Source organism: Panthera leo, chromosome E1 (genome assembly GCF_018350215.1).
Source record: "Panthera leo isolate Ple1 chromosome E1, P.leo_Ple1_pat1.1, whole genome shotgun sequence".
NCBI lineage: Eukaryota > Metazoa > Chordata > Mammalia > Carnivora > Felidae > Panthera > Panthera leo.
Genome location: NC_056692.1, coordinates 27,071,341 through 27,085,025, shown reverse-complemented (window position 1 = coordinate 27,085,025; position 13,685 = coordinate 27,071,341). Strand labels below are relative to the sequence as shown.

The following is a 13,685-nucleotide window of genomic DNA, read 5'->3' as shown; positions in this document are numbered from 1 at the left end:
AAACTGGGAGTAGTGGGAGCTACCACTCAGCTGTCGTGCTCACTAGGCCAGCTTTTCTGCGTTACAGAGCTGTAAGGGAATGGAAAGCTGTGATGCACTGTCATTAGCTGTCCCCCCATTCATTAGCTATTTGCACCTGATCCTCCTTACAGAGTAGGAGCTGGAGGTGAGGAAAAGGGTGCCGCTTTCAGGCTGCTAAGCCCTCTTCCACACACAAAACTATGGGGGGTTGAGTGTAGTTCCTACTCAGATGTGATGCTGCCTACTGTTCTCACTGAATTCCATAGATTCAGTCAATCTCCAGAGACCTTGAATGATTGTCTTTGGTAATTTTGACTAGTTTAACAAATGTCTATCTGGAAGAGAGGTTTCACCTAACTCCTCAAACTATTCCCCATACATGTATATAGTTAAAAATTCAAACACTACACAAAGTATTAAATGAAAAGTAAGTTCTTCTCTCTTAAACATGTCCTTAGGTCTGATTCCTAGAGGCAACAATTGCTACCAGTTTTTTATTCATACGTAGATACTATGGCTTATATATAAATATACACCTAATTTTTAAACCTGGATCATGAAGAACTTTAGCTGCTGCAAAATGTAGCTTCAGCTTTTGAGATGGTGACTTGGTGAGATCTTGTTATACCCAAAACGTGTATTGGCTTTCCAGCTGCATTTGTAGTCTTTATAAGTTAAGCAGTACTTTCTGGCTTGGGTCTTTATAGATCATCTAATTTGGTTTACTGTATCCTTACTGGTAAAACTGGGTAGTATTCTCAGATCTAACATTAAACAGAGATTATAAACATCAAAATGATCATACTGTCAGCATTTTTAGTAATCTCTCTTTTGCTGTAGTGAACTGTATACAATGTCTCCTAGTATAGGGACTACTTTAGAAGTCAGACAATGGAGTGAGGGCTGTTAAATATTTTCTAGGTTTTTTTTTTTTTTTTAAACCACCTAAAGGCATTGCCTTAAAATGGAACAAATTTAAAATAACAACACTGGGTAGGTTCTAAATCTTTCATTTTAACTGTGATATTTTTAGAAATAAAGGGTATTTTATGTGTATGGGACACTCATTGTTTTATTCTTCTGCTTCAGCTCTGAGGACTGTTATTATTATTGATATCCTCTGTGAAATAGTTTTGCTTTCTGATTGATTGCTATATAGAAAAGTATTAAATTATTTTCCCAAATGGAAAGGTTCAGCTGATATAACCTTGTTTTGCTGCTTCACCTTCTTACAGTTCTTGCCTCAGTAATATCTGCCTATTTGCATGAGATAAAACTGATAATAGAATTTCATCTGGGGAAAGATAATAAATTAAAGACAATGACAAGCCTACTGGAAAGTAATTAAAGATGGCTAGTCAAACTTTTGTTTAGTTAGAGGATAAACTTGCTGAGATTGTAGGAACTGTGTATGATATGGATTGTGACTTTCCTGTACATATCCGGAATTTACTATGGGACTTCTGCGTGTTTTAATTTTAATTAGTCTATTTTGGGGGGAGAGTCAGGGAAAAGGAACAAAAAAATGTTTCTATTCTCTTGACTTTGAGAATAATGAAGGAAAGAGACAGAGACGTAGAGAAGGTAGCAATGTGGGATGGACAACCAGGGAAGTGATATGCTCTCTACATTTTTAAAAATGTGAGTGAGCAAGCCACCGCTCTAAACAGCAGGGATCCAACATTAACCACACAGAGTTAATCTTCACAGAATATGAGCTGAGCTTAAAATTTTAATCTACACTAAAATTTGTTGCAGTTATTCTGACATTTTAATAAGAGATAGTAAGCCACCTGTGTAAATTGTGCTAGTAGGTATTACAGCCAAATTGAATGATCAGCTAGAGGCAGAGAAAGGAAGAACTGAGCCCAGGCAAGAAGTGTCTCTGAAGGTTCATACCCCAGGAGTCCAAGGCACTCTACAATTTTATAGCAGGAAACACAATTCATTGATCCAGGAGCTCCTGTCTGATAGATAGGCTTGTCTCCTAGTGTTGGGAGCCAGGTCAGGGTGATGCTTGAGTCTAGGGCAATTTGACTTTTGTCATAATACCTTTAGGGCAATGGTGATTCAGTGCTTGAAATTAAATGTTTTGGCTTAAAAGTCAATTTCCCTGAGTGGTTCAGGAGATGGGAACTGTATTTTCACCTTGGCAGGGCTGTTTGTATGGCCCGTAATCATATTCTCTCTCCTCTTGTCTCTAACTGCTTCCTTTAGTTGTCACCTAGGTAACAAAGGTCAAAGCTACTTAAAGCCTGGGATGAAAGACTTTTTATCTTCATGGGTGTTTTCTTTAATCAGATTCCCTTCCTCCTAAGACCAGGATCTGCTGCTTTGCAGATTCACTTCATAGTCTATATAAGTACTTCTCTCTAATACCAGGGAACATGGTGCCTATGCTAAATCTAGTTGTGATGGGTTTACTGAAGGAGAACAAACTGTAGTACGATGTGGTACAATGAATGAAGGAGCCCTAGGAAATTTTGAAAAAAAAAAAAAAAAGTGGTACTCTGAAAGAAATTTAGCTTGGGCAAAGTGGTATGTAGGGAACTTGGGCAATCAGAGAGCATATCAATCCTGAGTGGGATAGGGTCATTGTCAGTAAGAGATAAATCTCAAAAACAAATGTTGAGCAAAAGAAATCAGACACATGAAGTACATTTATACAAAATTTATACAAAAGCCTTCTGTGGGGTCAGAAGTCAGAACATGGTTTGTGGAAGAGAATAGGTAGTTATTGGAAGGAGAGCAAAAAGAGGGCTTCTGGATGTTAGTAATATTCTGTTTATTGATTTGGGTATTGGGTACATTGGTCTATTATGTTTATTAACATTGAGCTGTACAGTTGTGATCTGGTAGTTTTCTGCATGCATGTTTTACTTCAATATAAAGTTAAAAAAAACAAAAGGCTCGTAGTAGTTCAGTTCTGCTTATATGATGGTCTAATTGCCCATAAATAGGAACTGGATAAATAGGGACTGGTTAAATTGTGTTCCTCAAATGTTCTTATATCCCTGGGGAGTACAATGTAGCTATTCTGAGAATGAATAATTCTACTTGTACTGATATGAAGCCCGTTATTAAATGAAGTTTCAAAACATACAATGGATTTATGTAAAAATAAACCACTGTATTCATTGGCTGGTATACACATAGAAAATAACTTGAACAGGACACCTGGGTGGCTCAGTCGGTTGAGCGTCTAACTTCAGCTCAGGTCATGATCTCATGGTTCATGAGTTCGAGCCCCACATTGGGCTCTCTGCTGTCAGCCTGTCAGTGCAGAGCCAGCTTTGGATCCTCTGTCCCCCTCTCTCTGCCCATCTCCCACTTGCACTCTCCCCAAGATCAATAAATATTAAAAAAAAAGAAAAAAAATATCTTGAAGGACACACATTCATAACAGTGGTTAGCCATGAGGATTGGTTTATGGGTAATGTGACAAAAGTGGGGAATGTTGAACTTTTACATAATTTTTTTACCATGAACATGGGTTACTCTTATGATCAAACTGAACTTAAAAAATAAATTCTAAATACTATTTTAAAGGCAAATGTATTGAGAGAATTAATGTTACTGTTCTGGTTAAATCTCTGAAGTATGGTTAAAAGAAGGAAAGGAGTGGGGTGCCTGGGTGGCTCAGTCAGTTAAGCGTCTGACCTTTGATTTCGGCTCAAGTCATGATCTCATGGTTCTTAAGTTCCAGCCCCAAGTCAGGCTCCATGCTGACAATGCAGGGCCTGCTTAAGATCCTCTCCCTCTCTCTCTGCCCCTCCCCCACCCCTGTGCGCACAAATTTGTGTGTGCACGTTCGTGCTCTTTCTCAAAATAAATAAACAAAAACTTAAGAAGAGTGGGTGGCTCAGTCAGTTAAGCATCTGACTTCAACTCAGGTCATGATCTCATGGCTTGTGGGTTTGAGCCTTGCGTTGGGCTCTGTGCTGACAGCTCACACTGGAACCTGCTTTGGAGTTTGGTCTCCATCTCTCTCTGCCCCTCCCCCACTCACACTCTCTCTTTTGCAAAAATAAATAAACATTTTAAAAAATTAAAAAAAAAAAGAAGAAAAGAAGTTATGGAAGTAAATAGAGCCCTTCCCCAAGAGTTAATATAGTTCTGTCTTATTCCACTGCAGATGGTGAGGCAGATTCTACTGACCTTGAATAAACAAAATGAATGTAGGCATTTGATGTAAAGTATAACTAAATTGCCTCTCAACTTGTCATTTTAGTTGATCCAGAGTACCAGAAGGAAGCAGAACAAAGACATCGAGAATTGGCAGCTAAAGCTGGAGGATTTAATGACTTTGCAACTTTAGCTGTCATCTTTGAACAGTGCAAATCAAGGTATGTGAAATAGTTCTGTGTACTAGAAAGTGTCAGGTTAAATGTTTTTTAAATGTTTATTTTTGAGAGAGACAGAGCATGAGCGGGGGAGGGACAGAGAGAGAGAGAGAGAGAGAGAGAGAGAGAGAAACACCGTGTCTGAAGCTGACTCTGGGCTCTGAGCTGTCAGCACTGAACCCGACCTGGGGCTCAAACCTATTAACCGTGGTATCATGACCTGACACAAAGTCGGATGTTTGACTGACTGAGCCGCCCAAGGTGTCCCTAAACTTTTTTTTTAAGTTTATTTATTTATTTAGTTTTTTGAGAGAGAGAGCAAGCAGGGGAGGGGCAGGGAGAGAGAGAATTGCAAGCAGGCTCTGTCTGTGCTGTCAGGGTAGAGCCCAGTGTGGGGCTGGAACTCATGAACCCTGAGATCATGACCTGGGTCGAAACCAAGAGTTGGAAGCTTAACCGACTGAGCCGATGCCCCTAGAAAGTGTCAGTTTAAAATATAGCTCCAATATGTATTTACTATGTGACTTTAGACAGTAAGGTTCAGTGGGGATACTGTTGACCTTAAGGCATTTTTGTGAACATTAGTGAGATTTATCTATGTTGGGTGACTATTACTAAGTAGGCATTTAGTTTATAATATTAGTTCTCTTCTTTCTTCTCTTCCTAATTCTTTCTTGAAAATGACCTTATTGAATTTTGATTTGCTAGAAGTACCTTAGATGAGAAAATGATTGGATATTTGTTAAACCATATATGTATAAAAAGAAATTAATTTACAAATTATTTTTAATTCACTCAGAGGCATCTACATTAATTTGTTTCCTCAAATTCCTTAAGTGGCTTTCTCAGTAATGGGACAGGTCTCATAACAGGGCTAACTGATGCTTATTTGTTTTTAGTTTTGTAATAGAAATGAGAATGTTAGACTGCCTTTTTTTTTTTTTTAAAGTGAACTCTATGTCCAGTATGGGGTTCCAACTCATGACCCTGAGATTAAGAGTCACATGCTCTACTGACTGAACCCGCCAGGTGCACCTGTTAGACTTTCACTTCGAGAGGATATTTTAAAGATACCAGTATTTTTGTTCTGCAGTGGAGCTCCAGCTTCGTGGTGCCAAAAACACTGGATTCATTGGAGATGCTTATTTTCAGCATTTCGTGTTGAAGCTCAACTTCGAGAACTAATCAGGAAGCTTAAACAGGTGATTGCTATAGTGATCTTAAATCAAATTTTGGCAAGATTCTCTGAGTACTGTACCCCAAACTATGCAAATTATGAGGTATTCTGATCTCTGGTTTGTAGGAATAGACCCCATTCCTAACTGTGTGCGTGAGTACCAAGCACTGTTCACTGTTATCCTTTGGGGAAGTTCTTTCCCTGGCCTTGGGTAGTTTCCTCACATTTATATGCTAATTTAGTGCTCAGTTGAACACTGGCAGAGGCCCTCCTGCAGATCTCTGGAGTTCTGTTTCTATCTGAGTTCTCTTCTCTCCTGAACTCTTGGCCTGTGAACTCTAGCCATCTTGGTCTTCCTGGACTCTCGGCTCTGCCTCTTTAGCTCAGGGTGTTCTTCAGGTTCCACTGGGTTTTTCCTTCCCTGACCCTTCATCTAGAATCTCTCTCAAGGTTGACCGTAACCTGGGGCAGTTGTTGGACTTACTTCACTTATTTCCCATACTTCATTTACTTCTCAGAGATCGCTGTCCTTTATTACTTGATATACAGTGTTTTGGAAATCATTATTTCATATAAAACATTTTTTGGTTGTTTCAAGCAGAAGGGTAAATCTAATCCCTCTTACTTCATATGGCCAGAAACAGAAGTCTTTAGAAACATGTAGTTTTCAAAATAAAAGATCATTTCATATTATTCTGTGAGATTACCACTGTATATATATTCTTTCTATAGCAAAGTGATTTCCCAAGAGAGACCTTTGAAGGCCCTAAACATGAAGTACTACGGAGATGTCTTTGTGCAGGCTATTTCAAAAATGTAGCTCGAAGGTAAGCAATAATGAGCTTGAGAAATGGATAAAGAATACTACTGTATTTGGCTACAATGTTGAACTATTTAATATTAAAGATTGGTGGTTTATTTAAGCTCTGTGATTATGATGACATCAATTACAATGACTCTTCATGATTTTCACTTGTGCTGGGGGAACTGCAGTGGTACAGAGTGGGATATTGGAACTTAAGTTTGGTAGGAGGGAATTTGTAGGACAGCTGTCTAGCATGGGATATCGGCACCTAAGTTGAATGACAAGGGTTTTCTTGCAGAGGAGTGAGGCTCTGTGTGGAGTATGAAAGACAAACATGTTGAGCATGGCATCCCTGAGGAAAGATAGGGTGGTGTGGAATGTTAGTAATTGAGCAGGATGGAGAAGGCACTCATATGGGATATGTTTGGTGTTGAGTGTTAGAGTCTGAGTGTAGAGAAGGAGGGCATCTTCTTAGGGAAAGGGGTAACAATGGTGGTGATGGGAGATTCATTATATAGAAAGGAATTAATCACATAATTCAGTGTAATAAGGAATGGTGAAGGGAGTTATAAATACTGAACGGGAGAAAATGAGAATAAACCCTGTGGTGTTGGATTGAAATTTCAGGGTTTTATTGTGAACTTATGGTTTTCAATATAGTTAGATGGATGGATATATACATGTGGGAATGAAAATATATGTTATGGTATATATATATGTTATATGTGTTTGTATATGTGTAAATACATACATACAAAAATACCCTAGCTCTCAGATGCACTGGGAGCAGTAACACCGTAATAGCAATAAATATACTCAGTGCCCTTGATCTTGACTTGAAACAGCCATCTGCCACATAAAGGACTTAGAACTGTTTGGAGAAATAGGGGTGGGAAAGTACAAGATGAGCTGAGAACATCTTATTTTGCCAGCAAGCAAGAAGGGATCAATGAAGGTTGAGGCCATGTTAGAAGTACACTGGAGCTAGCTTGAATAGGCTCCAATTGATCAAATATAGGACATATTAAGCATCAGAATAAATAATGATAGTAATAGATTATATAGCCCACTAAATAAAATCTGAAATCATGGGTCTATAGTCATATAAATTACTAAATGAATAAATTAGAAGTTTAATGACAAATGGAATTAGTTGAGCACCTCTCCATAAAATTCTTTTTTTTTTTTTTTTTTTTTTTTTAATTTTTAATGTTTGTTTATTTTTGAGAGAGAGAGAGCAGGGGAGAGGCAGAGAGAGAGAGGGAGACACAGAATCTGAAGCAGGCTCCAGGCTCTGAGCTGTCAGCACAGAGCCCAACATGGGGCTCATTCACGGACGGTGAGATCACAACCTGAGCCAAAGTTGGACACTTAACGGGCTGAGCCACCCAGGCGCCCCTCCACAAAATTCTTAATTACTAAGGGAAAAAGGAAAAAAGTAACTTTTCATGGAGAAGCCTGGCAGATGCTACCCAAATCAAGCCATCAAAGTGAACACCATTAGTAATGAAACAGATTGAAACCATGTTCTTCCTGATAGAATATAATGAAAAACACAGCTTAACATCTGTGATGTTCCTGCCAAAGATGCATTACCTAAATCTAATCATCCTGAAACAGACAAATTCAAATTGAGGGGTGTACAAAAAATTACTATTCAAAAAGCTGTCAAAGGGTGCCTGGGTGGCTAGGGTCGTAAAGCATCCAACTCTTGATTTTAGCTCATGTCATGATCCCAGGGTCATTGGATTGAGCACCGAGTTGGGCTTCATGCTGAGCATGGAGCCTGCTTGGGATTTTTTCTCTCTCTCCTTCTGCCCCTCTCCCCACTCATGAGCTCTCTCTCTCTTTCAGAAAAAATAAATAGGGGCTCAGTTGGTTGAGTGCCTGACTGTTGATTTCGGCTCAGGTCATAATCTCACAGTCATGGGAACAAACCCCAAGTCGGGCTCTGCACTGACAGCACAGAGCCTGTTTGGGATTCTCTATTTGCCCCTTGGCCACGCACATGCTTGCTTTCTCTCTCTCTCTCTCAAAATAAATAAACTAAATAAATAAATAAATAAATAAATAAATAAATAACAAAACAACTGTCAAGATCATGAAGGTCAAAGAAAGACTGCCACAATGAGGTAGACTAAGGGGACATGAAACGTAAAGTTAATACTTGATTCTGAGTTGGATTCTTTTGCTATAAAAGATTTTATTAGGACATCTGGTTAAAACTTCAGTGGGGCCTGAGGATTAGATGTTAGTGATGTATTGGTGTTAATTCCCTGGTTTTGATGGTTGTATTATGGTTATGTAAGAGAATGTCCTTGATTATGGGAAATGCACACTCAGATATTTGGGGATGATGGGGCATAAGGTTGGTAACTAATTCAAATGGTTCAAGTAAAAAAGATTTTTTGGGGGGCACCTGGGTGGGTCAGTCAATTAAGCATCCCACTATTGATTTTGGCTTAGGTCATGATCTCATAGTACATAGGATTGAGCTAGGTGTGGAGCCTGCTTGGAATTCTCTCTCTCTCTCTCTCTCTCTCTCTCTCTCTCTCTCTCTCTCCCTCCCTCTCTCTCTCCCTCTCCCTCTCTCTCTCCCTCTCTCTCTCCCTCTCTCTCTCCCTCTCCCTCCCTCTCCCTCTCCCTCCCTCTCCCTCCCTCTGCCTCCCTCTGCCTCTCCCTCTGCCTCTCCCTCTGCCTCTCCCTCTGCCTCTCCCTCTGCCTCTCCCTCTGCCTCTCCCTCTGCCTCTCCCTCTGCCTCTCCCTCTGCCTCTGCCTCTCCCTCTCCCTCTCCCTCTCCCTCTCCCTCTCCCTCTCCCTCTCCCTCTCCCTCTCCTTCTCCCTCTTCCCCGCCTTGCTCCTCCCCTGGTTGTGGGTACTCTGTCTCTCTCAAAAAAAAAAATGGTTTTTTGTACTGTACAAATATATATATATACATATATATGTATATATATATACATACATACACACATATACATATATGTGTGTATATATACATATATGTATATATATATTGCATAGTATATAAACAATTATAATGCAATCTGATCTGGGTTATAATGGGAATGTATATAAAGTATTATAGGAAATCATCTGTGGTGATGGTTGAACTAGGGCTAATATTTTGACAAGTTTTTGGAATAACATTTATGTAAGGAACTGTAGAAGAGGATACAAATTTGAAGTTAAGAACATGAATTACAGAAACGATAGGTGCAAAATTCTAATTATCAGATTTTAGAATAGTGAAAATTATCCCTTTAAAAAGAGATCATCATAGAAAGATTTAAATCAGAAGACCTATGTTTGGAACTTGATTTCACCATACATTAACTCTGTGACCTTTGGAAGGCTAGTTGATTTGTTTCAATCTGTTTTGACCTCTTAATAAAAGTAACTTACTCTCAAAACTCATAGGTTGTTTTGAGGATTTATTACAAAATCATTTTAGAAATGTTAAAGCATTAATATTATCAATATTGTTAACATTAATACATATTAACAAGAAATGTTTGTGCTTAACTGAAATGACTGTTTAAGATGTATCATTATTTAAGATGGCTTGGTAGAGAAGTTATAGTGACAAGTAAGTTTAAACTTCTGCTTATAAAACTCTTTGTGGTAGAACACATTATTATAATTGTACATTGTTAGACTTAGTGCTCTACTTATTTTTATTTTAGTGTTCTTATCTTTATCATTTGGTTTTTTTGGTTTTTAGATCTGTTGGGAGAACATTTTGCACAATGGATGGGCGTGGAAGCCCAGTCCACATTCATCCTTCCTCAGCAGTAAGTGCCTATTATTATTTTTTAAGTGTCTTATTTTTTAATAAAGGGAAGACATTTGTAAAGGTATGGGAATAAGTAATACACAAATGTTTTCTACTTTTCACTTTGTGGTTATGTTGAGTCCATTTTTTTTTTAAGTCCATTTATTTATTTGGGGGGTGGGGGTGGAGAGAGAATCCCAAGCAGGCTCCACGCCCAGTGTGGAGCCCCACCTCACAACATTGAGACCACGACCTGAGCCGAAATCAAGAGTCAGCTGTTTAACTGATAAAGCCACCCAGGCACCCCTAGCGTATATCTTTATTACATAAAGCTGTAAAGGCACTGCTTGGCCCATGCCTTCTGTTTGATTGAAAATTATAGGAATTAATTCAGAAGATTTGGGGCTATTAGTGTTTGGCTGGTCTAATGTGGAATAAGGCAGGTTACTGAGTTAACCATCCTTAAATAAATTCTTTTGTATAGCTTCATGAACAAGAAACCAAACTCGAATGGATCATTTTTCATGAGGTATTAGTTACCACCAAAGTCTACGCAAGAATTGTGTGTCCAATCCGTTATGAATGGGTGAGAGACTTGTTACCCAAGTTGCATGAATTTAATGCACATGATTTGAGCAGTGTGGCCCGACGTGAAGTGAGAGAAGATGCAAGAAGGAGATGGACAAATAAGGAAAATGTAAAGCATCTAAAGGGTGAGTCAGTCATTTGTTCTAGTAACTTAAGTCCAGGGAGCATAAATATCCAAATTCTCATATAATTATGGAAATATTGTATAGAGCTTAGATTCTGGCTCTATCTCCTCAGAAAGCAAAGAGTTGTCATGAGTCTCAGACTTTGATACTTTGACTTCCTTCTTTTCTTCCAGTTAATCATGTTTTCCTTAATCCCTCTGTCCAACATTATTAATAAAAACAATATCTGTTGAGCTTTTACCATGTGCTAATAACTTGCATTAATTACCTCATTGAGTTTTCACAATAACCCTATCTATGAGGGAAGTACACATCCCCCCCTTTATAGATGAGGAAATACTTAGCAATGTATAATAATTTGCTGAAAAATCCCATAGCTAATCATTTGTGAGTCTGTATTTTGAATTTGACCTAAACTCTTAACCATAATGCCATACAGTTTCCCAGTAGTCCATTGCTGTTTTTATTTTGTTTATAAAATTTTGTGACTATTACTTCAGAACATCTTCCCCTCCCCCCCACCCCACCCAGGGGATTTTTCTGTGAAATGTGAGATCCCTAGTTGGGAGGTGTAAACAGTTGTACTGAATGAAGTAGGACAGAAAGTTTAATTCTCAGCTCACATATACAAAAAGCTTTTCAGTAAAGCTTTCTGAGGCTGATTTATGGAGCAAATTTTATGATCCTTTTTTAATGTCATGAAAAATAGATCTGGAAGAGTCTTTAGAAATGTAGTGTTCTATTGCAGTATATAACTATAGTACATGATTAAATTAGGGTCAGTTCTGGCTCTTTAGGCCTCCATGCATTCATTCATTTATTTATTTTAATTGACTTATTTATTTTTTCCATGCTCTTTTTTTTTTTTTTTAAAGTTTATTTATTTTTGAGAGAGAGAGTGTGAGCAGGGGAGGGACAGAGAGAGAAGGAGAGAGAATCCCAAGCAGACCCCATGCTGACATTTTGGGGCTCGATCTCACAAACTTGGTCTTGTGACCTGAACCGAGATCAAGAGTTGGATGCTTAACCAACTGAACCACCCAGGCACTGCTCCATGCTCGTTTTTTTTGTTTTTTTAAATTTTATTTATTTTGAAAGAGAGAACGAGAGCGGGGGAGGGGTAGAAAGAAAAGGGAGAGAGGGAGAGAATCCCAAGCAGGCCCCACACCACCAGCTCAGAGCCCAGTCCAGGGCTCTAACTCACAAAATGTGAGATCATGACCTGAGCTGAATTTGGAAATTCAACCCATTGAGCCACCCAGGAGCCGGCATGCTCTTTATTTTTTAACCATAGGCTACATTGTTTCTTTTGAAAGGGCAAATTTTAGTTTTCTTTTTTTCCTCCTTAGCATTGAAAAATCAGGGCATCTCTTTCTCTTAACATTTCTGGTACTGAGTTTCACAACTAAAGTTTAACTGGATTAATTTATAATGTTTTCAGATGGAATCTCAAAAGAAGTCCTAAAGAAAATGCAAAGAAGAAATGATGATAAGTCCATATCAGATGCACGTGCTCGTTTCCTTGAGCGAAAGCAGCAGAGGTCCCAGGATCACAGTGACACACGGAAGGAAACAGGCTAAGCAGTGAATCCTCCAATTCAGGAAGTAGGAAAAGCAGCCAGGAAATGTGCTTCTACTTTGACATTTATATTAAATAGCACTACCAAGAGGAAGGGGTCAGCAGCTGTTATTAGCATATGAGCTAAAAGCAAATCAAAGTTCACCAATACCAATAAATGGAATTTTCAAAGAAAAGATTGAGTTGCCATAGTCCTAGGCAATGATATACAAAACCAATGAAAGACAATACATGTGATATTTTCCTCACTTCAATTTTGCTGGCCTTAACTGGTATCAAATGCTGTCACTGAGGTATTTTCAAAGAACATTGAATTGTATTTAATCAGCGTGTATTCCATTTGCATTTGAAGCATTAAAAATTATTTTCCTTAAATCTCTTTAAAGCCTTCTTGTTGCTATTAGAATAGTATTATATCAGGTTATCAGGTATGTGACCATTTCCTTCAGAAGGCTAAACATAAGAGGTTTTTACTCAGCAATACTTAGATGTCTAACTGTTTAATTGCTACAGAGCTTTATAGATATTTAGAGAAAAGACTTAATCAACTAGTAAATAAGAAAATTGCCTATGGCAAGATTCTTTGTTGAATTATTATTAATCCTTAAATTGATTTTTCTGGGATTATACAAATTCCTTTTTATATAAAAATATATTGTTTAAAACAGTAGCTATAGCCATTAACCAAAGGACAGATGATATATGTATTTTTTTTGTTTTGTTTTTGTTTTTGTTTTTTAGCTGTCCCTACATACTTGTATCAGCACCACGTATGTAGGCATGACAGTTGCAAACAGCCCCTCCACCTGGCCTAGTCTCTTGCCTCCAGCTGCTTGGGTATGACCATTTAAACATCTGTTATGCTGATCTTGAGATGGGATTTTTTTCAAAGCAGCCAACACCAGATCACCAGTGTTTCAAATTGGAACCTTGAGGCTAGTTATGTCACACTCAGGCCACAGTCAGCACTTGCCCCTCTGTTGTTTACTGCCTTGTATTCTAGTTATTTGTGTATTTGTCTGTCTCCCCCACTAGATTATACGCTCCTTGTGGGCAGGGACTATGTCTTTTTCATATCTGTATCTTTCATGGCACCTAGCACAGTGCTTTGCACATAGTAGTCTCTCAATGTTTGTTAAATAAAGCTATTAGTGTCATTAAAATTCAAAAGGCAGTATAATGTGTGTTTTTAGATATTTTTTGTAAAAATTAAGAATCTAAATTTTTTATAGGTAACTATTTTGCAGTTATTTCCTTTGGTGTCTAAACAGTTTT

At 38.3% G+C, this 13,685-nt stretch overlaps 1 protein-coding gene across 1 annotated transcript in view; it reads left to right on the top strand.

The window, feature by feature from the left end:
* Positions 1 to 12,785, top strand: part of DHX40 (DEAH-box helicase 40) — a 46,421-nt gene extending 33,636 nt beyond the window's left edge. Inside the window, exons 13-18 of the mRNA XM_042917180.1 lie at positions 4,253 to 4,367; positions 5,458 to 5,566; positions 6,274 to 6,368; positions 10,068 to 10,137; positions 10,603 to 10,831; positions 12,273 to 12,785. Coding sequence (XP_042773114.1) covers positions 4,253 to 4,367; positions 5,458 to 5,566; positions 6,274 to 6,368; positions 10,068 to 10,137; positions 10,603 to 10,831; positions 12,273 to 12,412 — 758 coding nt within the window. The 3' untranslated portion in view covers positions 12,413 to 12,785. The remainder of the gene's footprint in view (positions 1 to 4,252; positions 4,368 to 5,457; positions 5,567 to 6,273; positions 6,369 to 10,067; positions 10,138 to 10,602; positions 10,832 to 12,272) is intronic.
* The last annotated feature ends 900 nt before the right edge of the window (positions 12,786 to 13,685 follow it).